We start from the raw sequence: 26,385 nt of genomic DNA, 5'->3' as shown, positions 1-26,385 counted from the left end.
CCCACAACAACTCAATTACTGTCAAAGACAAAACTGTAATGCGTCTTGCTCAAACGGAACTCCATATTTTGATTTTTGGACACTTTTAGTGTCGATTTGTAGAGAATTACAGGAAATAAAAAAAAATATGGCGTGAAGAGCCGGTACACGGCTTCTTCGTGAACAGATTTGCGTATAATTTAATGCAGTTATTAATCATTCATTGAACAAATTGATTGCACAAAGTGAGGTCTAAATCGAAAACGTCATATACCGTCCCCTTAAGAGAGGTCAAAAACCACGAGTGTTAGTAGTAACACTTACTTTGAAATAAAATTTTAAATTTAACAAATATTGTTTACGGTATCTAGGTAGATACCGTAAGCGCTGGTAGCCTAGCGGTAAGAGCGTGCGACTTGCAATCCGGAGGTCGCAGGTTCGAACCCCGGCTCGTACCAATGAGTTTATCGGAACTTATGTACGAAATATCATTTGATATTTACCAGTCGCTTTTCGGTGAAGGAAAACATCGTGTATCGGACTAATCCCAATACGGGCCTAGTTTACCCTCTGGGTTGGAAGGTCAGATGGCAGTCGCTTTCGTAAAAACTAGTGCCCACGCCAATTACTGGGATTAGTTGTCAAGCGGACCCCAGGCTCCCATGAGCCGTGGCAAAATGCCGGGATAACGCGAGGAAGATGATGATCTAGGTAGATACCGTAAAATAGGTATTTTTAATAACTTCTTGCGCTATCACAAATATTTCTTCAGGCGTAGACACAAAGTTTTCGTCTTCATCGATTTTAACTTGAAAGACACACTGTTTTTTTAACACAATGTTAAGTTTTCATACGACAACCACATTCAAGAAGTAGCAAAGAATGGAGGGTACGGGCGGGAAAAGATTATAGAATGTGTGAAATAAAAAAAAAACATGTCTATGGTTCACTTACTTGTCAGAGATGACATTTAAAATAAGGTTGGTAACAATGTATTTCATACAATATTTTTTAAGTGGTCATTACACGAAGTATCGTAAAAGTGCCAAAAAGATACTGCGTGTATGCACAAATGCTTTTTTGGGGAATTGACTAAAGATTTGTCTTGACAACTATAAAGGTTCCGTCACACAGACGCGTTTTCCGGGCGGGGCGTGAGCGTTTTATATGTAAAAGCGGCGCGCCCCGCTCACGCCCCGCCCGGAATACGCGCCTGTGTGACGAAGCCTTAAGGTAGGTTTTAAAGATGTGTGCAGGATCCTTTAAATGACAAATAAAGTACGGGAGTAAATAGTAGATTGTTAACCGAGGGTGGAAAGTGAACCATTTCACCCGAGATATTTTGGCGCTCGAACGAACAGAGAGCGCCAATAGTTCGAGGGTGAGATGGTTACTTTTACCCGAGTTAAACACTCTACTTTTCATTTCGACTATGTATGAGGAAAGTCAAACACGAGCAATGTAGGTTTATTATTGGTATTGGTTTAGTATATTTATTTAGAACAAATTATTAGGTAACAATAATGAAACGAAATTATTTAAAGATTACGGTAAAATTTAAACAATTAGAAAAATTTAAAGTTTTGCCAGGCATATTTATATTAGAAATCTTCTGAGACACCTGGGTCTCTTGTGTGTTGTGAGATGCCGGTACATTTTGCTCGTCAAACTGACTATTTTGTCTCGAAAAATGTGGGACTGGATCCGGATCTTTGGACGTACCAGTTTGGGGAGATAGGCCCTTCTCTCACGAGACTATTCAAAAGCTACGCGACTGAGATGCAAACCATGATCGCCTACTGGTATGCTACTCGTTTCCGCACACGGTGCTACGCAAATGAGACTTATTTTGTATCATTTGCGGAACAACATTCGTACGACGATGTCTAGTGACTCCAGCGATGAAGACAATCTTCTTCTCTATTCTCAATTCTTTATTCGTCCAATTATTGTGTATACATTTAATTGAAATAAAAATATAATTCCTGACCTGTCAAATTGATTGTTTTTCAATCTCAAGCCACGCCTTTTCTGTCACATCTTTTCTTACATAATCAGGCAGCTTATAATTATATAAACATGGATACTTTTCCACCTCTTGAACGAAATTTATATTAAAAACTTGTTCTGCCGCCATCTTGAGTATACAACGCGTATACGACTCGAGTCGCGTGCGATCAGCAAGACAGTAGCGTGCGACTGATATCAAACGCGTCGTCGACGCGTCTCGTCGTGTGCGAAACGTAGGAAATAAATATGGCGGGTACTCACAAGCGACGCGTAGGATACGCGTACGAAACACAAATCGCTTGAGAGTAGCCTCGTGAGAGAAGGGCCATAGACTTCTTTAAATATTTATTAATTCGGTTATTTTTGACGCTATTTTAGATTTCTTTTCGTCGGAGTCCTCCACGTATCTCTCGGCGACGGCACTAGACTTCCAACCACCGTGCCGTTTCAGGGCTGATAAGCTAGCTCCAGAATCGGCGAGTAGGGTGTCGGAAGTCCGGCGAAAACAGTGTCCTGTGTACAATTCTGCATTCGGCAAATTCAGGAATAAAGCAATTTGTCGTGGCATATTTGCAAACTTGTTATTTCCAATTACTTGCTTTAAACATCTACCACGTTGGTAATTTAAAAAATATCGGTCTGTGTTTACATTTTCTGGTCTGAGAGCTGCGTACTTTTCTACCAACTTTGTAAATTCTTTACGTACTACAAACTGACGGTCTATATTGGTTTTTGTATTCAACAGTTTCACTAGTATTATCTCGTTATATTTTTCGACATCATGGACGGTAATTTGTGAGAATTCAATGCTTCTGCAGGCGCCGCATACGCCAAAGATAAGAACAACCTGCAACATTATTTCATTAGAACATATTATCATGTAGGCTTACTTACTAAAACCTATACATTTCGACTTTTTACGAAAATGTTGCGCATTTTGTACCTACCTTGGTTGCTAAATAAATGTCATCGGGAGCGTCATTCAAGACTATCTCTACTTCTTGAGGATTTTACCTTTGATTTCTTGCTTTTATAGTTTTGAGATAGTCGTTTTAAAAACGCTGTTAAATTTATGAAGATTTTCAAGTTCACTTGATGCTTTGTATTCATCACATCAGTCATTAAATCAAAATCAATAAGCACTGATTTTAGAGTAATTGCTCCAAAGTGTGGAAGGTTGTAATGATTTAGACATTTCACTGAAATAAGCCAAAAATACGTTTTCCGACAGCGACCACTTTTTTAACGCTTCTCCAATTCATGAAGTGCTCGTATGCCTTTAGGTATCTTTGTTTTGAAGATGTAGGTAAAAGATTATCAATCACTGTTTTTGCTTCTTCTTTAACAGATTCAGGAGTTAATTCTGTTTAAGTCACTCGAATCACTTGAAAAATCAATTTTGAACCAGAGCAAGTAATCTCTCAACAGTTTATTTAGTACCAATACCGATTCCCGCCTTTTCCTAATTAGTTTTTTTTCCTATTTTATTTGTTTCATAAAAATAAAAATGTTGCTACTGCCAAAATATTTATTATTGTGTATAAAAAATATACTACTTGTATTTAATATTTAAATATATAAAATAAACATAAATATTTGTTAATAAATTAATATAAATACAATGCATACAATGAATGTTTATTAAAATATTATCATTACATTACATTCATTCATTCAGTTTCACTTTTTTTAAGGCGCGTATACATTAAGGCCGTTTCAGACATCCCATTTTAAAATCGGATTGTCTATGGTTTTAGTTTTTTTTTTTCGATCAAAATGTAAACGTAGCCAATTTCAGTCATGCGGAAGCTAATATGAGAGCTTTTACTGAATAATATGGCATATATGGCTGTTAGCCGTTGCTCGAAGTAAAAATTAAAAAAAAAATTACATTCCACCCTAGGGTGGGAAATGCGAATTTCCACCCGGTTATCAGCCTGTGAAAGGTGAACTTTCCGAACAGGAGAGATGAAAAAAAATATGTAACACTATCGCATTGGGCAACTGTTTCGATAGCTGTTATGGCTCCTCTACACGATGGGTCAGCGCCGGCCACTCCAAGGGACGCAGCCATGCGGTAGAATGAGATAGCAATATCACTTGCTCCCTCTAACGCATAAATGCGTCCCTTGGAGTGGCCGGCGCTGGCCCATCGTGTAGAGGAACCATTACAGTGTTGTGATAGGTGTTGTGTTAATGTTAATAACGGTACAGTACCGTTAGAATAAATAAAAATAAAAATAAAATAAACATGACCATGCTGAGTGGAGAAAAATTCGCAAACGGAGCCTAGTTCCGAAGCAGCAGTTGAAGATGCCAGGATAAACGCTAAGATGAGATATGGAGAAATAAATAGAGAGAAACAACAAAAATTACCCAATAAAGATCTCTAATTAGGAACTTGAAATGACGAAACTAGTAGTCGAAATACTCCTAAAACGCAAGAATTAGGGCCGGATAAAGTTAGTTTGTATGAAAAATATGACAGCTCTTTAAGAGGCAACAGGAGTGGTCATTTCTTCATACAAACGTACTCGGCTGTTTCCTCCGTGGGGTTTGAAGCTAGAGCAATGATTTTTTCAACACAGATTAATATTGTCAATATCGGTGTCGGACCGTTTTGCTTTTTTTGATATTTTTGTTTTTTAAGGCGCTAGAGCCCTTCAAAAATGGCCAAAATGGCCAAATTGACTATGCCGCAATGAGAGGCGTGGTATTCAAAACTGATATCACTTAGCCAAAAAAGCAAAACGGTCCGACACAGATATTTTCATAATCATTTAGATTTCCAAATTTGGTTACGATTGGTTAAGTTTTGGAAAAGAAAACAGTCGAGTACGAAATCTCGATTTTTGAGATATTTACGCAGGACTTTTCGCCTTGTCCTTATCGCACTAGTTTTAGGAGCCGCTTCCGTTAGCGAGACGGGTACATTTACCTAAAATTTTAAATCTCAGCTCCTGTTTCGTCTTAAGGGAAGACAGTTGCTGGCGCCGCTTAAACGTTCATCAGATCGAAGGTTGTGCGTTGTGCAACCCGTTTTTTTTTTTTTTCATTTATTTATTAACACACAATGTTTACATTCAAAAAATTATGACAGCGAACAAAGCCCCCTGAGGCTTAACCCGTTCCATTACTTCGACGATATCATTTTTGCCACAATAGTTGAAGCTACTTTAAATGTTTTTTGATGAAAAAACTTATGCTGAAATTTTGTATTTCTATAACTCATCATAGTTATCATATATTCCGTTACTCCTTTTGAAGCCAAACACAAACTAATTATTATTAAATCAAAATGTTTATTAAAAAACAAAAATATTCTATTCTCATAAATATTTACAAATATTGATATTTTTAATGTGGTAACATGACATATCTAATCTTCGGCAGGGTAAAATAAGTCTGACGTTTGCTTTACGTTTCAACGTATGTAATGCTAATGTACGTGGACGGGTGACGAATTCGTTGAGTAACGATTGAAAAAGCGAAACCTTCGGCTACTACCAACTTTCACCCATTTGAATGCGAGTGTCAACTGAATTTATTTGCGGTAGGTTGTGTTACTCAAAGGCGTTAACAATATGGGAAGGTGAGTGCTTAATTAGAATTAAAAAAAAGAATACGTTTTTTTTGCTATTTGTCGCTAATTGGGATTTCTTTTAACGCATGCGCGTTGCGTGGTGGGGACTTGATGTTATATAATACAGGATACAGGAAGAGGATTTGAATAGAGGCTTCAAAATTGTCAAGAAGTAATTTTATATAGGTACTATTTCTGGTCATGGCGCGTTGTTGTTATTCCGAACATTATTATTTCAAGGTTGCGCGGCCGTCGCAGTAAGGTTGCGTAGTGGGGCTCCTCGGTAGGCGTCATTCGACGGCTAGCCCTGTCTCTCTTTCGCACCAAGCTCCAGCCAGTTCTGTTCGGTACTTGGCATTTGATGAATATCGCCGCAATGTGAACATTACATTTTGATTGTCATTTATTTAGTTGATGGACCTATCTCTTATCAACTTATGGCAATTGTCGGAACAAAGGAATTTATTATCGGCTATTTAATAAAGACTTGTACCGTCACATTCTAGCCATATGTGGGGTTCCATGCCTATAGGGTCCTTATGCTCTATGTGCATAAGGACCCTTGTCTGATGGAAAGCCACATGTATGTACTATAAAAGATGCCATTTCCATTCAATCTACTAAAGTATTAGTTGAAAAATAAAATTGTTGTGGTGATTTAGTTAATTAACTAAGAGATTCTTTAATAGCGTTGATTAAGAAGAATGCAGTAAAGTTAACATAAAATTAGTTTCAACGACAGGCGAAGCGAGAGCGTAAAATCACTTGACAACCAGATAGTCGAACGAAAAAAATGTGACGTAACTGAACGGAACTCTTTCTCTTTGGACTTAAAAATATACGAATTAAATCGTAAGGCAAAACTATTGTAAAATGTGATAAGCTGTATACCGAATCGTAATGCTTGGTTTTTAAAGTTTTGAAGTGGCAATTGTCATACCTATAGCGTGAGGTAAACTATTTTCAAAATCTAGGCAACCCCTCGTTGCCAGACAAACGACAAAACCTACCTTCCGAGTTAACCCTGAAATAAAAAACAGCAGAAAATCGGAAATTTCATAATAATCCAGTAAATTTGTCGAATTTTGTAACGTGGCTCTTCTGCGTCAAATCCGGTAGTTCTGATTTTTTGCAGTCTTATTTATGATGTTGGCCCAATTAATAATCCAAGTTTGTGACCTCGAGTGCCGAACGCAACTTTGTCAAAAATGGAAAAAACTGCGAAAATTTCGGGTTTCTTTTAGATTTGGGCGATTATAACCCTAAAAGACTAGTTTTTGATTGTACCCTTTCAGGGAGTTTTTAAAGAAGACTAAATGTGCTGCAATATGACACTAGAATAATCTCTGTAGATTGAATAGTTTCCGAGATATAGCCTTTCAAAAGTTTTTAATTTTGTGAAATTTAATTCGTAGGCTAAGTGAGTGCAGTGAGTATGCACTTTTGTCTCAGGCGATGCCGCTTGGCACGATTGTTCCTAAGGTCAAACAAAGCTGATTTGGCCCGGTGGCCACGAGATTGTACCGTGCCTACCCCCAAAAAGGGAGGGGAAAGGGTTGGATCCCCAGGTCTAATCTATGCTATATTTCTTCCTGTTCTTATCAACTAGGGCAAGTTGTATATTATTTTTATATAGTCAAGAGATTCCTTATTCTATGAAGTATCAGTTCAAAGCAGGCAGTCATACATTTCTTTGTAAAAATATGTACCGGATTGAGTGACGATTTCTATAGAAATGTAACTATGGCCAAAGTCAAAGGTTAAAAATGTAAAAAAAAAAAACACTTAATGTGGCGTTTTAAAAGTGTGAATATAATGTTTTCATCCCTAAGTTATCAATCACCCAAGAAGAGTTAGTTAAGTTCTAAGTTATTAATCACCCAATATTACGTAATGTCTATCACTACATGTGAGCTGCTGAGTGTTAAGTTTAAATTTAACGATTAGGCTCGTCAATTAAACCGATCTGGGAAAAAACATGTGTAGCATAGTCATTTAACTAATTTATATCATGCCGAGTTTCAACCATATTGACAACTTGATTATGTAAGAAAAAAATGCTGCATATGTTAAACACGTTGTGATAATGAGTCATGCTCATTGTGTACTTAAGCAATCAAAACATAAAGTGTTCTTGTTAATGTTTATCGAGGTTGGTGTGCACAGAAGGCCGGGCTAATTGAAGAAAGTTGAGCCTATGCTTTCTCACTTACAATTTACTTACATTTTGTTTCAGTTAATATGCTTTTATTACATTTTTGGTTAAGCAGGGACGAGTAATATTAGTCTGCTATCCATACATTGTGATGTTCCTAATATTTGTACATTGCGTCAATTTAGCAAGACGTATGTTGTGCGGCACATATTATTTATAACGCTTTTTGAAACTTAGTTAGTAGGTGGCATTATAAGAGAAACGGAGGTAAAAGTTTCAAATAAAAAAGGGATATGCCCAATATTCCCATTTGTCCTAACTTTGAATTTACCGGTGATCTGTATGCGATTGACCTAGTACTCGCGGGTAAATACCAAGCGGGGACAAATGGAATAACCCCAGGATATTTATTATCCTTCTTAAATCTCGCTAAAGTGACGCTCAATATCTATAACAAGCTCTGTATCTCGAAGGAACACAAATTTGTATAGAGGTAGCCGTTATTATTATTTGGTCTCTTGTTCACGCATATGTTAGCTTCGTAATAGTGAATGATAATTAATTTAAAAGTTGTTTGTTTGCTGCTTCCGTAGAGTCAATTCCTGTGACCTCCAACTGGGAGACACATGGAGGGGGATGCAAGGCAAGATGAGCGTGACAGCGCCGGTTAAGAAGATAAAGAGAAAGTCAGACAGTAAACCACAATCGCAAGTGTACGTATCCAGCGTTAAGTGCTCGTTCACCGATACATCATCGATAATAGGGTTGCCATCACGAACAAGCTACATTCATACTACATTCCAATAGAACTCCCATAGATCAATATCAATTCTTCATGAAACATCAATTGTCAAAATTATGTGCCCCAGACGCTACGCGCTATATAATAATAATAATGTATATTCGACTGCTTTAAAATAATTACCAAAGTCAAAGCTTAGAAGTAAATGAAGAATTACCAGTAGATAGTAATAGAGAGCATTAAGATGATAAAGCATGAAAATTCATAATTATTGACGTCGAATGACGGCGTGGCGTTTTGGGCACGAGTGTCCTTCGACGTGGTTGGACGTTTTTGGTTTATCGCTCAGTTATATTGTACTTATAAATATCATGTTTGTGAGGTATTTATTTTAGTTGTTAATATAAATACTCTCCCAAGACTACATATTAAATTCTGTAATTACCGGTCCATAGTTTTGTTTGAAGTCTCAGTCAGAGTCGGATTCACTAATGCACAACTGCGTCTGAAAAAGCTCAACTATATTTTTGGACCTCAGCAGTTCTATTTACTATTATAATTTGTTAAGTTTTCAAAACGCCTATTGTCATACGCGTTGACGCTCCGCAGGTCGGTTTTGCGGTCGGCCTCGTAATACTGGCCTGGCCGTCAGGAGGCAGCACAGTCTAGTCATTTCATATAAATGCGTGAACGTTCAATTTGAATATTAAATTGTTGATTTGACGTTTCGAATACTTTATTGACCGAAATTGTGGTTAGTTCTCATAAGAATATTTGAATAGGTACTTAAGTACGTTAATTATAAAAATGTATTTCTTTCTTACGTGTAGCTTGCTCCATACGCTAATTTAAACAAATCAGTCGTTAGATTATTCGTTTGAATTAAAAACGACATAAGACAAGTGGCCTATGCATTAATCTAAAACTCTCATTAAGCGCGTATGTTATTGTCTATGCTTTCCATTTCCAAACAGTAGAAAAAAAAGGTTTCATCTCTTAATATTCATTTTTAAATAAAAGTAATATTAGTAGTTACCAACAGTAGAACTACCAAGGATATCGGATACCAGTCAAAGCATAGTAAGAGCCACATACTTATCTTTCGCATACTAATTATCAACTAAACAGTTTACACGGAAACAATTCAAATGAGTTTAATAACATTGTCAGCGTATGTAGCATATCGTTGGAAGAAACCCGATACTTGTCGCTATATAGGTAAATGTGTTGGTTAAATAATTCGTGGCCTATTGAACTAATTACAATTTCATTGAACTTAACTTTAAAATCGCGTAGTGCTCTAATTAGATTATTAGATACATATTTTAATTCCAGGTTGTCATAGGTTTTGAATTCTATTTACCTTTGTTATTATGCTAATAATAAAATAATAAAGTCGTAATTTCATAGCAGGCGGCCCTGCTGAATAAAACATGATAGTATGGGGTAGCGCATTGTTACTTAATATTACCACTTAATATCTAGGGCCGTTAACAAAGTATAGTCGGAATGTGTCTCTAAGCGCCTCGCCTTGGTGTGAAAAGGCGAAATTATGAAAATATTCGCTGTAATCGCGTAAGCTGACGTTAAGTGGTAAAGCTGTCGCGTGTTCGATTTTCGGTTCTTCGTAATATTCCCGTTTACTCTAAGGAATGCCTTACATTACATATGTATGTAAAATTCTGTGTATACGTAAAGCTAGTATATATTGATATTGTTGAATGTTTGAATATCAACTTCCGTTTCCGCATGATTCGCGTAAATTTCATGTAAGTTTGCACATATCTCGATAAGTATCTAAAAAACATCTCTTCTTTTCCAGAAATAAGTGTATCAACGAGAAACGGCGTCGGGAGCTCGAGAACGAGACCATAAATCAGTTGGAAGAGCTCCTGGGCACGTGCCTGGCGGAGGTGAAGCAGCCAGACAAGAACGGCATCGTTCGCGAGGCCACTCGCCAGATCCAGGAGGTGCTGAACCGGCGCCGCGAGTGCCCTGGCGAGTGTCCGCTGCGCGCGCGCCTCGAGCCCGTACAGGCGGGGGAGGTCAGCTCCACGCAGCCGCAGCCGCCGCCTCCAGGACACCACTACTCTGAGACCACTACACTTATTGAGGTATCACTTGCTATTTGCAATATTACGTAGCTGTCCGATCAGCGGCGATCACTCGATCAGTGAGAAGCGCATGGGCGAGGTTTTCTTTCGCGGACGAGAGTCCCCAGTACGATGTCATTAACGGAAAGTACGTTTTTTATTATTGTAAATAAAAAGTTAGGTTTGGTCCGCGCAACTGGTCAAAAGTTTTAATTTATTGTGAGTAATAATGTCTACGTAAATAACATACCTATATACCTATACATACATAATGCTATTTTTTTTCTTCATAAAATATTATGTAAATGCATGTGGCATTACTTACTAAAAACAATGTTTACATAGTGAAGCACAATACTCCATCTAAAGTTAGCGTGTGCCGTATTAGCAGGCGGATAGCCTCGTAGCTTAGTGACTTACAGAAAACCTATAGGATTAGAGGTTGATGTTGCGACGCACTTCAGAGGCATCTGTTGCACTGACGTTGTTTAACGGACTTCATGTTACCGATACCTATAATTATGCGACTCATTTGTTTTCTGCGAATGCTGTAGGAACAATATTACCTTGCTTATTCCTCGGATTCAAGTCGGGCACGGTTCGGCTTTAGATGTTGACTAAACAGGAAAAAGGAAAAGAAACTATCACGGTTACTCGTCATATACCTACCCAGTTCGTGGAGCTCAAGTTGTGCGGTAAATTGTCTATTACTAATCAGTAATCACCTCCTAAGAGATAGAGATATCATAAAATATGTTATATTTTGTTTCGTAAGTTGCCATTAGGGATGACTGGCAGGGCGAGTCTTCGAAAAATAATTTAGCCATGACTGAATATTGCCGTGTATGAATCTTGTTGGCGACGCAACCGGGTGTCGATTCACATTTTTGGAACTCTTTCAAAATGGTGGATTCATGGGGATTCGCGAGGTTACAGCTTACACCCACCTACTTGTTACTGTAATACAAACTAAAATAAAAATAAAAACTTTCAGGTATGTCGAGATGACCCATAAAAATATCTAAAGTGTCATTCAATAGAAATTGCTAACAATGTAAACAAAAGTTACGAGTAAATTGACATTCAGTGTCAATTTTAGTATGGCGGTTTGTTTACATAGTTAGCAAGTTCTATTGAATGACACTTTATACAGTACACGGATAATACGTAAGAATGACATAACAACATTTATGGTAATCATCTGACCTAGAGAGTGTCTATGTGTTAAAATGTTCAGGGCTCCAGTCTGTATTTAGGGTCGGCAAGGTCACGACCGCTATCGATTATCGGGATATGTATTTGGATGGAGTATAAAGATACGGGTGGAAATGACATTCAGGCCCTACTTAACATGCTTCTTGCTGATCATGCGCTGTAGCTTGCAATAGTATTTGTAAATACTGGATTACTGTACTAGTCTGGTAATATGAATAAAATTTCATCTAGGAATACTTTCACACTTAGAAAAGCTGTAGTTAGGTTATGTTTTCCTTACTTAGTCATTTTAATAATACTAGCATTTATTATTTTCGACTATCTGATTGAATAAATTACTGTCTCTCCCTCCTTTTTTAAAATGTTTATATCTGTACCAATATTTAGTTTAAGTAGTCCACATTCCATCTTTTTATATTAGATATTTTTGTAATAACTTATTTTTTCTCGTTTCAGGCTCTAAAGCACTACACGAGCAATCTTGGTTGGGTTTTACTGGAAATTAATTCAGAAGGCAAAATCGTTTGCGTAACCGAGAACATTAAAGACTTCATTCTGCAGGACAGAACCGAGTTATACAAAAAATCTATCTTCTCACTGTTGCATGCCAGGGACCATGCAAAAATAAAGCCCTTGTTGAAGAATATACAAAGTTTCGGCTGGTCCGCAGGAGACACCGACAAGTTTCAAGCTATACAAGCCCGACTCGCCATCCACAACTCGAATGGGACAGACAACGCTGAGTAAGTAATGTACTATTAAATACTATACAGGGTGGTCCAAACCTTGACGTCCAAAAATTTTTTTTAGATTCCTGACGCCGTGGGCTATCAGAATATACCCCATGTATGTTAGCCGATTTTTCGTAGTTTTCTAGTTATGATTTTTTAAACTTTTAATTTTTGTTATGAAATTCCGGGGTTCCCAAGTTCCCATACAGGGTGGCTAAAAAATAACTGCATTCCCGTTGCCAGGGAGGTTTTGGGATTACACTGAGCAAATTCTACTATTGGGACCAACCCCGAAATCGCGAGAAAAAAATTTTGGCTTTCATACATTTTGGCTGTGGTCCATTTTCTATGGAAGGGTAAATTTTTTTTTCGCGATTTCGGGGTTGGTGCCATAGTAAAATTTGCTCAGTATAATCCCAAAACCTTCCTGGCAACGGGAATGCAGTTATTTTTTAACCACCCTGTATGGGAACCCCGGAATTTCATAACAAAAGTTAAAAGTTTAAAAAATCATAACTCAAAAACTACGAAAAATCGGCTAATATACATGGGGTATATTCTGATAGCCCACGACGTGTGGAATCTAAAAAAAATTTTTGGACGGCAAGGTTTGGACCAATATGGATAATACCCTATTAGGCTGGCCGTCAATGCCGTACTATCGCTCAACGTGAACTGCAAACTAAAAGCCTAATATAAACGTGTATGTGTAAACATAATGTATTCAACATAGAAACAACTTTTCAATAAATTGACCTACATTATTTAAAGATCTATTGGCACCCATATAAATTATAAATTTGCGTATTGAGATTAGCACTAGCTTCCTATGTCAACGATTGTTGGTTATGACTATCGATTATTTTGCAATTTCATTCTGATGCAGTTGAGCGATAAGGGGTCGATTAAATTTTATTATAGTAATTTTCAATGTTCTATTTTCCTCTCTTCTTTCTACTGAATTATCATATAGAAAAATGTCAAATGCAAAGAAATCAAGGAAAGAACTCCAAGGGTTTTTAAAAATAGCGCAATTTATGGGTCGGGTTTTTAAAATCGAATCAGACGAAATCAGAATCACCTCGTAATTTGTCAGGATTGTTGCTGAGACCTCTACAAAAAGTAGTAGTAGTAGTAGTAGTAATCACTTTATTGCACACAACACAGGTTTACATAATATTTACAGAAATAAAGGTACAAAGGCGAACTTATCCCTGTAAGGAATCTCTTCCAGCTAACCTTCGAGTAGATGAGGGGAGAATTCAAATTAGATAGACAAACTTACGGAAACTGTGCATTCCGTAAGTTTGTCTAACATAAAATGAAAATAAAAATAAATAAATGCACAGTAAAAGCTAATACCTAGTTTTAAATAATATATGTATAATTGCTTTAAAAATTCCGAGGCCGATTAGTCATTAGGCACGGTTACTAGTTTTATCGCAATTTTCGTAATGCGTAACCAGAGTTGGTCGGTTGAGCTTCGCTTTTCAAAACGCTTGCACAACGATTGGCAATCGCGAGACAATGACTTGGTCAATCCGCCGACGGTGTAAATGATCCGTCCTATCTTTTTGTAGTGAACGATAACGTTTGGGGACTGCGTGCTCACCATGATTATGAACTTTGATTTATGGTTGTGATGAATGGTTGAAATTGACGTCATGCATAAGGTAAAAGTATTTCACTGAAAGTTAACTTTTCATAAATCAAATTAATTATCAAATTGTATTTACGAAACACGTTGGTTATTAAAGCGTAGTATTGGCTATATGGTGTTCCTATTGTGCTTTTCAGTAAGTAATTTCTTTAATTAGTAAAATGCATACGCACCTGCAGATATAAATACGGCCCTTGGTTCATTTACTACTAACTCCATCCCGCGCCGGTTATCGGGAATTACTCTCAAGGCGGTATTCCACACGCCGCAGCGGTGTGCGAGAGGGACATCGTATACATAGGGCACTAGATAAGTTTAGCAATATACACAGTAGATATACTGGATCAACCAAATCTTGTCAGTATTAAAAGGCGGCAAATTTGAAAAATCGCGGGTTAGCAACACTGTGTTCGAATAATTCCAAAATCGCGTGTCATCTGTGTGTTATCTGTGGAATGTGGATCGTGAATGACAGCCATCATCTTATTGTTTACATTCTGAATCGTTTCTATTTCAAGAGAAATTTCTGCTGATTATGAGATTATGCATGACCTCAAGCAAAGCTAAGGTGTCTACAATGTACAATCATGCTCGTTGACGGTAAACATTACTAAAATTTGAGGTTATGATAATTCACTCGAACTGACGTATGAAGGGTGGAAAAAGAAACACGTTTTGGTTCGATGTACATTGCTGCTTTTCTTAGCGTAATTCTGCTCTTTGAGTGTTACATGGTGTTACCCTACTTTAATTTGCAGTACATTGCTACTGACAAGATTTGCTTGACGCACTATAGTAATAATTTGGTGTGGTGCAGATACGTGGAGGCAGTGATCCACGCGGCGCCGGTGCGCGGCTCGCCGGCGGAGCAGGCCGGCTCCGTCATGTGCGTCATCCGGCGCTGCGAGGACGCGTCGGCCCTGCTCCCCGCGCCCCTGCCCACCGACGGCCCGCCCAGCCGAGCCGACATCCACAACGACCAGATCGTCTTCAGATTGGACTCCAATTTGGTTATCTTAAGTAAGGCTTTCACTACTATTTGTTGCCAAGGCTAGCAGTACTCCTCCCTGGATTGAGATGGTTGGATTTATTTATTAGTGTCATCGAGTCATTACCGATCGTCTCTTTAAACGGATTCGAGAGTTTTAATAATTCCTCTTGAGATTGAAAGTGACATAAAATGTTCGCTAACCCAGTTTAATCCTACCGACTGCGCCACGTGAACGGTACATAGGTTGAAATGTAACTATTAAATGTTTATTGTTACAGCTTGTGATTTAAGTGGTTTGGAAGACTTAGTAGGGACCCGGTATTTGGAACTAGTTGATCAAAGTGATCGCGTTCGCGTCGCCGCGCATCTAAAGGGAGCCCCGGGGCTGTCCGCGCCGCCCTCGATCAGCGACCCCTTCCGGCTGCGGCTCAACGAGCGCCGGCTGCGGGTCATAGCGCAGACGCGCATCTTCCGCGCCGAGGCCGCCTCCGACGAGCACGACTTCATCATGTCCACGCACACCGTGCTCGACGACGACGCGCCGCTCGACGCCGGCCCGCCGCCGTCCGGCGCCGGCGGGCCGATGCTGCCCTCCGCGCCCAACGGCGAGGCCTACCGCCCGACCATGAGCCCCGCCGACTTCATCGCCATCAACGACTTCGACCACGACCAGTGGTTCTCGGTGCCCAACTTCCCGATGGGCGACATGTCCGAGGAGTCGAAGGAGACGAAGGGCAGCCCGTCGCCCGGGCCGCTGACGCCGCTCACGCCGCGCACGCCCGCCACGCCGGGCGAGCCGCCGGCGCCCGCGGGCGGCGCCGACGAGCGCCTGCGCTCGCTGCTCACCAAGCCCGTGTCGGACGCCTCGGTGGCGTCCGAGAACCGGCTGCTCAAGAACCTGCTGAAGCAGGAGGAGGAGGACGGCGCGTCGAGCGAGACGTCGGCACCGCACACGCCGCTGACGCCGCACACGCCGCACACGCCGGCCGCACTGTCGCCGCACCACTCGCACGCGGCGCGCGCGCTGCCGCACCACCCGCACCCGCCGCACGCGTCGCACTCGTCGCACATGCTGCAGTCGCAGATGTCCATGTCGAGTGCGGCGCTGCATACTCTTCAGCCGCCTAATAATAACGGTTCAGAAATTTTATCACGGGTAAGTTTTACATTAGAACCGTTAATCGATTGTGTATGTTGTATTATTATTATTATAAACACGACAACGTATTTGTCCTCTTCAGATATTGCACACCAATTCAGACGAAGACGCTGAAGAAAATAGGAGAAATTGTCAAGACGGGAATCGGTCATCACAAGTGTCGCAACCTAGTGCGCTGCTAACGCAACTTTTGGCAAACGGGCCGTCGAATAACGGCCGCTCCACAGACCCCGAGCGAGATTACCTCCACGAGAGGCTTCAAGGGGTTAAACGAAAATTTGAGGAGAATAAAGGTTGCCCTACGAGTAATGTTAAAAGGCCGACTTCTGAGGCTCAACAGGTTAGTCTATTTCTTATACGATTTCGTAGTTAGGTACACTTCACACGGTCGATGTCGTCGTTAACAGGGAAGGGGACGAAGTCACGTGACCGTTTCTCCATACAATAGTAGTCTCCATTTTCCCCTCCCCGGGAGGGAAATATTATTAATTTCATTCATGTTTATTAACCACAACTTTAAAAGTGGAATGGAGTGGAATTTTTCCACTTTTTCATTCTAAGCTTAATAGCATCGTTCGCAGACGTTTCTGCTTGTTAATTTTTTTTATTAACCACACCTAAGCTAGCATGACCTATCATAACATTGTGATATACAGTGTTATCGAGGCAGGTAGTGACTCGCCACTCGCTAGATGGGCACCTGGTGTGCCATCGTAAAGACGGCTAAGTGCAACAGCGGCGTGAGCGGCTCAGGGGTGTCGAGAGGTGTGCTGCGCTTTCTCCGAAGCTACTCGAGGCGTGTTGCCCTTTAATACTTGGAGCATATAGCTCTAATGACTCCTCTCTGGACGGCCAATTAAGGCAAGCCAGAGCCGAAAGTCCTGCGGGTCCCCTTGGGGTTCCACTCCGACCGACGAAGACACGCCGGAGACGGAGACCCTGACCGACTTTCTGGAGCACTCGGGTCCGTGGGGTCGTAAATCCTGCGGGCGTATTATTATTATTGTGGGAGGAAAATGGGGACTCTGTAAGGAGAATAAAGTCATCCACTATCGTCTTAATTTCTTTACATTCGCTTTGATAAATAAGGTGGATCAACGAATCAGTTCGACGAGAGATTGACGATGTTAACTTTTTTAGGATTGGTGGATGTAATTATATATTATCCCAGCCGCTGTCAGAGGCCGCTAACTTAATTTATAAGCTTGTAAATGTAGGATTAAGTAGACGTTAAGATTTATGTAGTATATACAGAGCGACATCGTCACTCAGTGACAAAGCTCTTAAAATAAAGAAAAAAAAAATAAGGTGGATCCCTAAACGGACTCCACTATAGGCCCTTTTATTACTCAGGTGAGCTCGAGTGCGGCGTCGGCGTCACCCACGTGCTCGTCGTCGGCGACGTCACCGTCGACCTCGAGCGCCGGCATGAGCCCGCTGTGCGCCAAGAACCAGATCCTGGTGTCGCTGCTGGCGCGGCAGCAGACGTCGCCCACCACGCCCATGCCGCTGCCCAACGCGCTGCGCGGCTTCCCGGCGCAGCGGCCGCGCGCGCCGCCGCCCCTGCCGCGCCACCAGGCCACCATCACCAACATGCTCGCCGCTAACAAGTCAGTACCGCTCCCGTCCTCTCCACTTAAGCTTTGGATTCCTCCGAAAACGGTGCCGTCATATAGCGGCAGCAAAAGACGGCCGTCTTTACGGTGACGATATGTGGAAAGTACCACGGCGTCATAACATACCGTCAGCCACCAAGGTCAAAGCGGCAAATTTGAAAAATGTAGGCGCGAAGGGATATGGTCTCATAGAAAATTAGAATTTCGCGCCTTTTTCTACTGACAAAATTTGCTTGACCATCTATAATTTACTTGGAGGATGAAATATCATCAGAAGAGGAAAATAATAGTAGTACGGAATCAATTATTCAAATCTCGTGTCATTTATTCAAAATGGCTTCACCGCTATCTAATAAAACGTTCACGAAACTATCGACAAGGTCATGGCGGCCGTCATCCAAATGACGGCACCGCTTTATTACGTTACGTTGACAATCAACGCCGTCTAGGAAACCGCGCCATCTTGTTTACATAGACAACGTTCTAGTGACGTCATTCACCGTTATATTACGGCCGTAATATGACGGCACCGTTTTCGGAGGAATCCAAAGCTTTAGAGCCAGTTGCACCGACCACACTTAGCGGACTGATCAACGTCACTCGGCAGTGAACTATGAAACTTCCCATACAATAGAATTTAGCGAACGCTTTAACGAAGACAAACAGTTCGGTGCAACCGACCCTTATACTGTTACGTTTAACGGATCATAAAATGGGTCCGGAACAAACTGTTGCCGATCCGCAGATAACGACAGTTGAGTTGTGAACGGTTTTGCACAAGACCGAAATTAGAATCGACCGTATTATTTCAGCAACAGCCGAGCGAGCAGCGTGAACGGCGGCGGAGGGTCGGGTCTGGAGTGCGCGCCCAGCCTCGTGCAGAGCCACCTGCAGCTCGTGCTGCAGGGCGCGCCGCGCGGCTACCCCGCGCCCGCCGCCAACCCGCCCGACCCGCTGCACTACGGCAACACCGCGCCGCTGCACGTCTACAACAACCAGCCCCAGTGAGTCCTAGCTCCCTGTCGGTCAACACATTGTTTTGTGCACCGAGGCTCTCCATTCTGCACTGTTTCCGCCTTCCTAATAATAGGCGCCTGAGTATATTCCTGGCAGATAATATATGTATAATTAAACCGATAAATGAACACTCCTCCTTCCTCTCCAGGAAGAAAACCCCCTTAAATCCCATACGAAATTATTGATTGTAATTCAGTTGTAAAGTCAAACAAAAAATCGTGCCACCGTGCCAAATGGCACTGTACTACGCCACATGATTTTTTTGGCTACTGATTGCCAAGCGCCAACTTATGACAGAGTTACCGCATAATGTATAGAGCCGAATATAATTTGTCTTAGATTTTAAATATCGGTACACATTCAACAAATCTTTGACAATTATCGCCACTTGCACACTCCCACTAACCCAGGGTTAACCGGTTAAACCGCTTAACCCCGTATTGAAAAAATCACACCAAATAGACGGAGCAGTTACTTAACACCTCTAGTTAATCCTTAAGGCCCACTTGCACCATTCCACTAACCCGGGATTAACCGGTTAAACCTGGAATTACCATGGTTACCAGTACAATTTGACACTGGGTTAACGGTTTAACCGCTTAACCCCGGGTTAGTGGGATGGTGCAAGTGGGCCTAACTGTGATTAGTCTATACTTACTCACTTGGAGATGTGTTTACAGAAGCGGCAGTAGTCGGCAGGGCGAGCGCGGCGACAGCGAGGTCCCTTGCGGCGACAGCATGCTGTCGGCCATCCTGGACGAGTTCATCGAGAACATGCCCGACGCTGACCGCAACGCGCCCGACGTAAGCGTGCTCTTGGACCTCGAGACCTATCAGCTCAAACCCGACAGCGCGGCAAGTCGATACCTGGCGTAGCCTGTTGTCGTTGTCGTTGTTAGGCGGTCCTGTCTACACTACACCGCACTCGGATGCGGTTACGGTGTGAAGCGAGACAGCGCTATGCATTTCTATAGCGATTCTCGCTCGCACGCCGTCGCCACATCTGGTTGCGGTGCCAGTATGGTGACCGCGGTAGTTGCTACCTTTATCGGCTGTAGAATTGTAGTCAGCTCCTTGGTCCTCCATATGAGTAGCTAGCTTAACTTCAAACTCGGGTAAATCCATCTGTCAGACTATGCGATTTTAGTATTAAGAAAAGGTAATAGGGTAGATATTTGTTGAGAAGGTCGAATGGATTTACCCGAGTTTGAAGTTAAGTGACACATATTTGCATGTTGTTATTTGCCTACCAATGAATTTGGGATATGATGTGGAATATGTCTTATACTTTTTCTATTTTATGGTTCTATTATCTTCCAAAGAATTAAGTAAAAGGAACAACCAAAAATAAAGAAATATATATCCATAGTAATTTGTTTCAGCTTTGTAACTTTTTTTTCACTATTTTAGCAAATCTCGTTATTTTTATTTTTAATTAAAGTGTAAGTACCTATTTTGTTTTAATGCTTGATAGTTGAGGTCTTGTATGGTTGTTTCATATTTACGAAGTAGAATATTTGTTATTGACATGTCATGCTATTTTTCTTTTCAATCAATGCTGGTAATTTGTCATTTATCGTCAATCAGATTAAAAAAGGGTCTTTCCGCGTAACTCGGACATGACAACGAAAAAATAAACTATTGAATTTAGAATGTGTTTGAATGTAGAATAATCAAATGAGGGTAGCAGAACAAATTTTATAACCTTAAGTCAATAATAAGTCAACGGTTGTCATAATTTCCGACATTGTAAGTGCTGCTTGCGGAATCAACTAGGAACGTAAAATAAGTGATTATAAATATTACGACTTTAATTGATTTTTACGCAAAGAAGAGGTAAGTAACCTTTATTTATCTGTTGTCTATTAAATTATTCACGCGTTACTTTGATTACAATTATCATAAGTTGAAAGAAAAATATGTAAGAGGTGAATGAAAATTGCATGTCGTTGAGTAACGTGAGTAACGTAAAAAACAATCTTTTTCATTTACTGTACTGAAGTTTTGGACAAACGAACTTATATTGAACTATGTGTATGAATGGGCTTAGATGGTGTCATTCTCGCGGTTTATTTCTCCGCATAAGTGTTATTTTATAGAAATACATGACTTGAGATACTTGTAACGTGAGTCACAGTGAATCGCGTTGTTGCAACTGTAAAGCGAGTAACTAAATATTTGAATGTATTTTGTAGCTACAATGCCTCTATCAGCGGCAGAAAGGGCAAAAAGAAGAAGACAGAAGCTGAAAGACGACGGAAAGTACGAAGAGTATAAGAAAAAACATAGGCTTGCCGCCAAAAAAATCAGGCAAAAGAAGAAGTTGCTAGATAACATGACTCAAAAAAAGAAAAACCAATTTATAAAGGATGAAAGAGAAAAAACCAGAAAAAGAGTTGAAAAACATATAGATCAAAGAAAAACGCTGAATAAGCAAGAGCCTTAGATAGTTCAATTGCATCCTCATCTTCGATGTTAATTAATCGCCAAGCTTTGGGTAGAGCTAAATAACGTATCAGAAAAGTTCTAATTCTAATAATAATAAGTAAAAAATATGCTATTTGTTTGCTAGAAATGATAAAAAATATCAAAATATTCTAGGTAGTCGCAAGTAACGTGATTCACGAAATCGCTGTAACGTGAGTTCGTAAGGTTTTATATTTTATTTAAATAAGGGTGTATCTTTGATTTAATTTGGTTAACTATTAAAGAAGCTTGCATATTTATGTCATTGTTTTGTTATTTTGTTAAAACTAATTCATTCAATAATCAAAGGGAAATCAATAAACACAAAAGGCGTAAAACTCCGTGTCCATTTCTTGTAACGTGAGTCATGGAGTTATTTTCCACTTTTCTCCAATTTTTATAATTTGATGGAGAAAAAGTACTTCGATAAATGATTCGCAGTAATGTACTCTGTGATATTATTATCAAGTTTTCGACGTAGAAAGCTCTTGATCTCAAATATACGACAAGATTGTTAGGAATAGTGACTACAAAGTAACGTGAGTCACCGTGGATTTACCCAAAATAAGTTTAGGTATAAAGACAAAGACCATTTGGAGATACGGCAAAATAGGTACCAAGCAACTTTAATTTAAAAAAAATTGTTTGATATTGCAGGGTATGAAAGATAGCAAAGCTATGATCAATGCAATAAGACAAAGTCTTATGCAATGTGAAACCGTCACCAAGAGCCCAGTGTCTAGTCCCGGACCGCCGCCGCCTGTGTACTCCGTACAAAATTTGGTAAGAATATTTCATTTTACAATGTTCCACTAAAATTTTATAAATTATAATGTGTTCCATTCAACAGGTCCATTCACAAGAGCTGGAACGAATGGAACGAATCCTTTGAGACATGTGTTATTACAGCAGTATATAATACATACATACAATTCCACTACAGGGCGGAGGGAGCATGAGCGGCAGCAACGCGGCAATGTACAGCATGAGCGGCGCCGGCGTGGACCCGGCGCGGCGCGGCGGCGACCAGCAGCAGCAGAAGGCGCGCCTGCTGCAGCAGCAGTTGCAGCAGCAGATGCTCGTGTCGCGCGAGGTGAGCTTCGTGTCACACTACAGGGCGGGCAGCATGAGCGGCAGCAACGCGGCAATGTACAGCATGAGCGGCGCCGGCGTGGACCCGGCGCGGCGCGGCGGCGACCAGCAGCAGCAGAAGGCGCGCCTGCTGCAGCAGCAGTTGCAGCAGCAGATGCTCGTGTCGCGCGAGGTGAGCTTCGTGTCACACTACAGGGCGGGCAGCATGAGCGGCAGCAACGCGGCAATGTACAGCATGAGCGGCGCCGGCGTGGACGTATTGAAAAGTTATCTTTTAAATTAACAGAGATGCCAACATTTAATATCTATATTGCATAAACAGTCAAACATTAATTTAGTGAGCTTTTTCAACTAAAATAGTAACATGTTTGTGCTGAATCGGGCGTCTGTTTTGCAGGCGGCCGAGCAACCGCAGGCGGACCTCGGCTCGGCGCTCGTGACGGGCGCGCCGCCCAACGTCACGCTGCAGCGCACCCCCGACTATCACCGATTGTATATATCCCCTTCTAGTAAGTATTAGTAAAAATACCTTCCCTTGAATTCGCTTATCGAAATCCGACAGCGTATCTGGCCAAGTTTGAAGAAAAAGCCACAGTGCAGTGTATATTTACACGAAACCTCCTTAACCACTTTTCGACCCTTGTAACTTTTTCCAGAACCCCCGAAGGGTCTGATCTTTTGATAGTATCAAACTTACACAATTTTAGAGTCAGGTGTTTAATGTATATGTTTTCATTTCAGATCAATTGGGGTCAAATTATGGTACAAATAAAATTACTTCGACGCAACAAAACCCAATGTTATCGCAACAACTAACCGTAAGTTTTGTCTTTCGTATCAATCGGATAAAATACGTTAAACCCGGTTTATATCTCTAATTTACTTTTTAGAGTAGGTATATCACAAGTCGTACCATAAAATATTTAGTAAACTGTCGTGTAGTGACGCCCGATTTACACTATGATTACTCGATTAGTGTTATGTGCGAGTTAATACATTTACTGCTCGCGTTTAGTAGCAAACGTAAGAACTCGCACTTAAAACTAATCTATGTGTAAATCGGGCATAAGGTTCATTCCCTGAATAGTAGTAGTAATGTGATATGTCCGTAGGGGTCGCGGTACAGCGCGGCGCTGGCGGCGCACTCGGCGGCCGCGCTGCACACGCCCATGTCGCAGCAGCCCTACCACCGTGCGCCGCGCCCGCAGCCGGGTAAGTCAAACACTGTTCGAAGCCTTACTTGTTTACTAACCGTCTTCCTGTGTTCATTTACCGCCGCCTCCCCACTGAGGCGAAGACCGGTCGCGACCAAACGACGCGAATGACGAACCGACCGTTCTTCCCCGCCTCAGTGGAGAGTAGGGTTGCCAACCGTACTATATTATATAGTATTGTACTATATTTTGGCTCTCTGTACTATATACTTTTGGAAAAATATATAGTACGCTATAATACTATATTTCCGATTAAACGTATGTTACACTTATGTTTAGTATTTTATCTAAACGTACCATATTTTTTTGAAATGTACTATATTTTTGATGCCCTATTCTGGAAAATACTATATTCTACCAAAAAATAGTTGGCAACCCTAGTGGAGAGGGTCTCTCTCCCTTTCGTTTTAGTCTAACTCTAAACTAAAGGTCCCGCGAGGTATGTATGTGTTTTGCGAACGATGTCGCGACCGAATTGTTGAATAATCCGTTCCGTGTTCAGTCTGATCCAATGGTTTCGTTCTATGTAACGGTATGCTTTTAAAATACTAAATATTTTCTTAGGTAGATTATAGATTAGATCTTCTCCGATATTGTTTTTACTTCGAAGCATGCCCCGCCGACTCTTCAGCATGCTCCGTAGATTTAGATCCTATCGGTTCGGGGACCCGACTCTCGAAACCACGATACGAACTAATTGCATGTCGCTTAGTAATCTATTCGATATATCGAATAATATTAATACAGAGGTGAGGTAGTTCCGCTTCCTAGAGTCGAATGATTTTTTTTCTTATACAGGCGCGTCTTGTTATAAAATTGCATTTTTTTCCCTCGCAAGTTCGACGTGATTCGTGACTATATTGTCGGGACACGACGGACCAAGTAATTTTATTAGTCTCGCATGCGTTGGAGCCGAACTAATCGCTGTAATTATATTATGGTATTTATATAATAGTTTTATTCGACACGATCGTAAGGTTTTAGATCGAAGCCTCGGCGTATCAAACGCGCTTCGGCCGATCCCGGTCGGAGGCTCGTCTCTCCCGGGAATAAAACGGCGATTCCGCGATCGCTCGTTCGATCGTCGGCGCCAAGCTCCGGAGTAGGTAGGTCCGGGTTTCGCCGTAGCTATGTGGGTACTAACGCGGGTGTGTGGCAGTGGGCAGCTACTACGACGAGGGCGCCGGCTACTGCGGCGAGTACGCGCCCGCGCGCCGGCCGCCGCACGCGCCGCACGGCCCGCACGCGCCGCACGGCCCGCACGCGCCGCACGGTCCGCACGGCCCGCACGGCTCGCACGCCCCGCACGGCCCGCACGCGCCCATCTCGCCGCACACGCCGCACCAGGTGCACCCGCCGCCCCATGACCAAGTCTTGTCATGTGAGTACCCCGCGCCTCACCGCACCCTCATGGTGAACATGTAAATAACCAGTCTCGCTCAGCTGTAGCTGGAAGGGTCCCTTATTGTGTACGAATAAACTTATAATAAATTGTTTTTAACTGATTAACCTTTTGTTCAGAGGACGACATTGTGATTACAAAATAAATTCGAATATTGTAAGGTAAAGTAATCGTAGAAAATATGATAGAAACATGTATCGTATTAGTATTTTTCTTACTTTCACTCTGCATGATACTTATATCTAATAATGCATTTTGCGCTTCGACCGACTTCGCTTCTACAATAATATGAACTTTCTTGATATGTATATAAGTTATTCGATTTGGATCAGTCTGTAATGTCGTTCGGTTTATCGGGCGCTGATATTATTTCAGATATATTTATAGGCCCGACCCGGGGTTTAGTTTTCGATTGACATGTAAAAAGCGATTGACAACATGTAGGTACGTAAGGATTTCGAACTTCCAATGTTTTATTGAAATCGTCCGCGATTTCAATAAAACAGTAGCAGTATTTTAATACAACACCTACATTCAAACACTTTTCATAATCTTTCGAGTCTCGATGAACATTGTCGTCGGCATGGTTTACTAACGAATGGGCCAAAAACGTTTCCCAAAGTATCACATCCCAAACTATGTTTCCCAAATTATCATTTCCCAAAAAAATGTTTAACAAAACAACTTATCGCAATTTTTCAGTTAGCAATAGTTTTTTTTGGCAAATTATTGTTTAGAAAATAATTACTTGGACAAGTTTCATCTTACCAAGTATTATTTAGTCAAATGTATCATTATATCATTAAGCATAACTTACATTGTGCCAAAACATTGCATGGCGTTAATACGAGAAAAAAAGTGTCCCTAAAATTTCATACAAATGCACCAAAGACTTGGGGATATTTTTTCTCAGTAGGAATGGAGAAAGCTACTGATTCTGAGTAGAAATATTATATAAATTCAAAATTCTAACAGAACAAATTTAGGTTCAAATTTAAATAGAGATGCCGGTCTGACTGTACCAAAGGGGGGCCGTTTCTGGGACTTAATTTTTTTTTGAGAAAATGAATAAAACATAGGGGTTTCAAAACAGAATAATTTACAAGATTTGGATGAAATAATCACTTTTTTCTTAATAAACTCTCTAAAATTTAATATATTTATTTATAAATTATATGCGAAGTGTATCTTTGCTAAAGGTTCCTTTGGGAAATGAAACTATCGCGATAAGTTTGTCGGGAAGTGAAATCTGGCGAAAGG

The 26,385-nt window shown here is 40.9% G+C and overlaps 1 protein-coding gene across 6 annotated transcripts in view; it reads left to right on the top strand.

Annotated features, from left to right (window-relative positions):
- The window catches only part of LOC134647957 (uncharacterized), a 79,449-nt gene that overhangs the window by 44,813 nt on the left and 8,251 nt on the right, over nucleotides 1-26,385 (top strand). For 4 of the 6 annotated variants that reach the window (XM_063502352.1, XM_063502354.1, XM_063502355.1 and 1 more), the window contains 15 exons: nucleotides 8,321-8,440; nucleotides 10,292-10,583; nucleotides 12,234-12,520; nucleotides 14,986-15,188; nucleotides 15,438-16,315; nucleotides 16,401-16,658; nucleotides 17,672-17,928; nucleotides 18,747-18,938; nucleotides 19,632-19,755; nucleotides 22,075-22,200; nucleotides 22,361-22,681; nucleotides 22,907-23,018; nucleotides 23,251-23,327; nucleotides 23,622-23,721; nucleotides 24,883-25,104. In XM_063502352.1, the coding sequence (XP_063358422.1) occupies nucleotides 8,321-8,440; nucleotides 10,292-10,583; nucleotides 12,234-12,520; nucleotides 14,986-15,188; nucleotides 15,438-16,315; nucleotides 16,401-16,658; nucleotides 17,672-17,928; nucleotides 18,747-18,938; nucleotides 19,632-19,755; nucleotides 22,075-22,200; nucleotides 22,361-22,681; nucleotides 22,907-23,018; nucleotides 23,251-23,327; nucleotides 23,622-23,721; nucleotides 24,883-25,104 (3,569 nt within the window). The remainder of the gene's footprint in view (nucleotides 1-8,320; nucleotides 8,441-10,291; nucleotides 10,584-12,233; nucleotides 12,521-14,985; nucleotides 15,189-15,437; nucleotides 16,316-16,400; nucleotides 16,659-17,671; nucleotides 17,929-18,746; nucleotides 18,939-19,631; nucleotides 19,756-22,074; nucleotides 22,201-22,360; nucleotides 22,682-22,906; nucleotides 23,019-23,250; nucleotides 23,328-23,621; nucleotides 23,722-24,882; nucleotides 25,105-26,385) is intronic. The other 2 variants (XM_063502356.1, XM_063502353.1) reach the window with 1 other exon arrangement.

The sequence above is a fragment of the Cydia amplana genome, chromosome 5, assembly GCF_948474715.1.
Source record: "Cydia amplana chromosome 5, ilCydAmpl1.1, whole genome shotgun sequence".
Classification (NCBI taxonomy): Eukaryota; Metazoa; Arthropoda; class Insecta; order Lepidoptera; family Tortricidae; genus Cydia; species Cydia amplana.
Note: the sequence above shows the minus strand (reverse complement) of the source record. Positions and strands in the feature narration are given on the sequence as shown.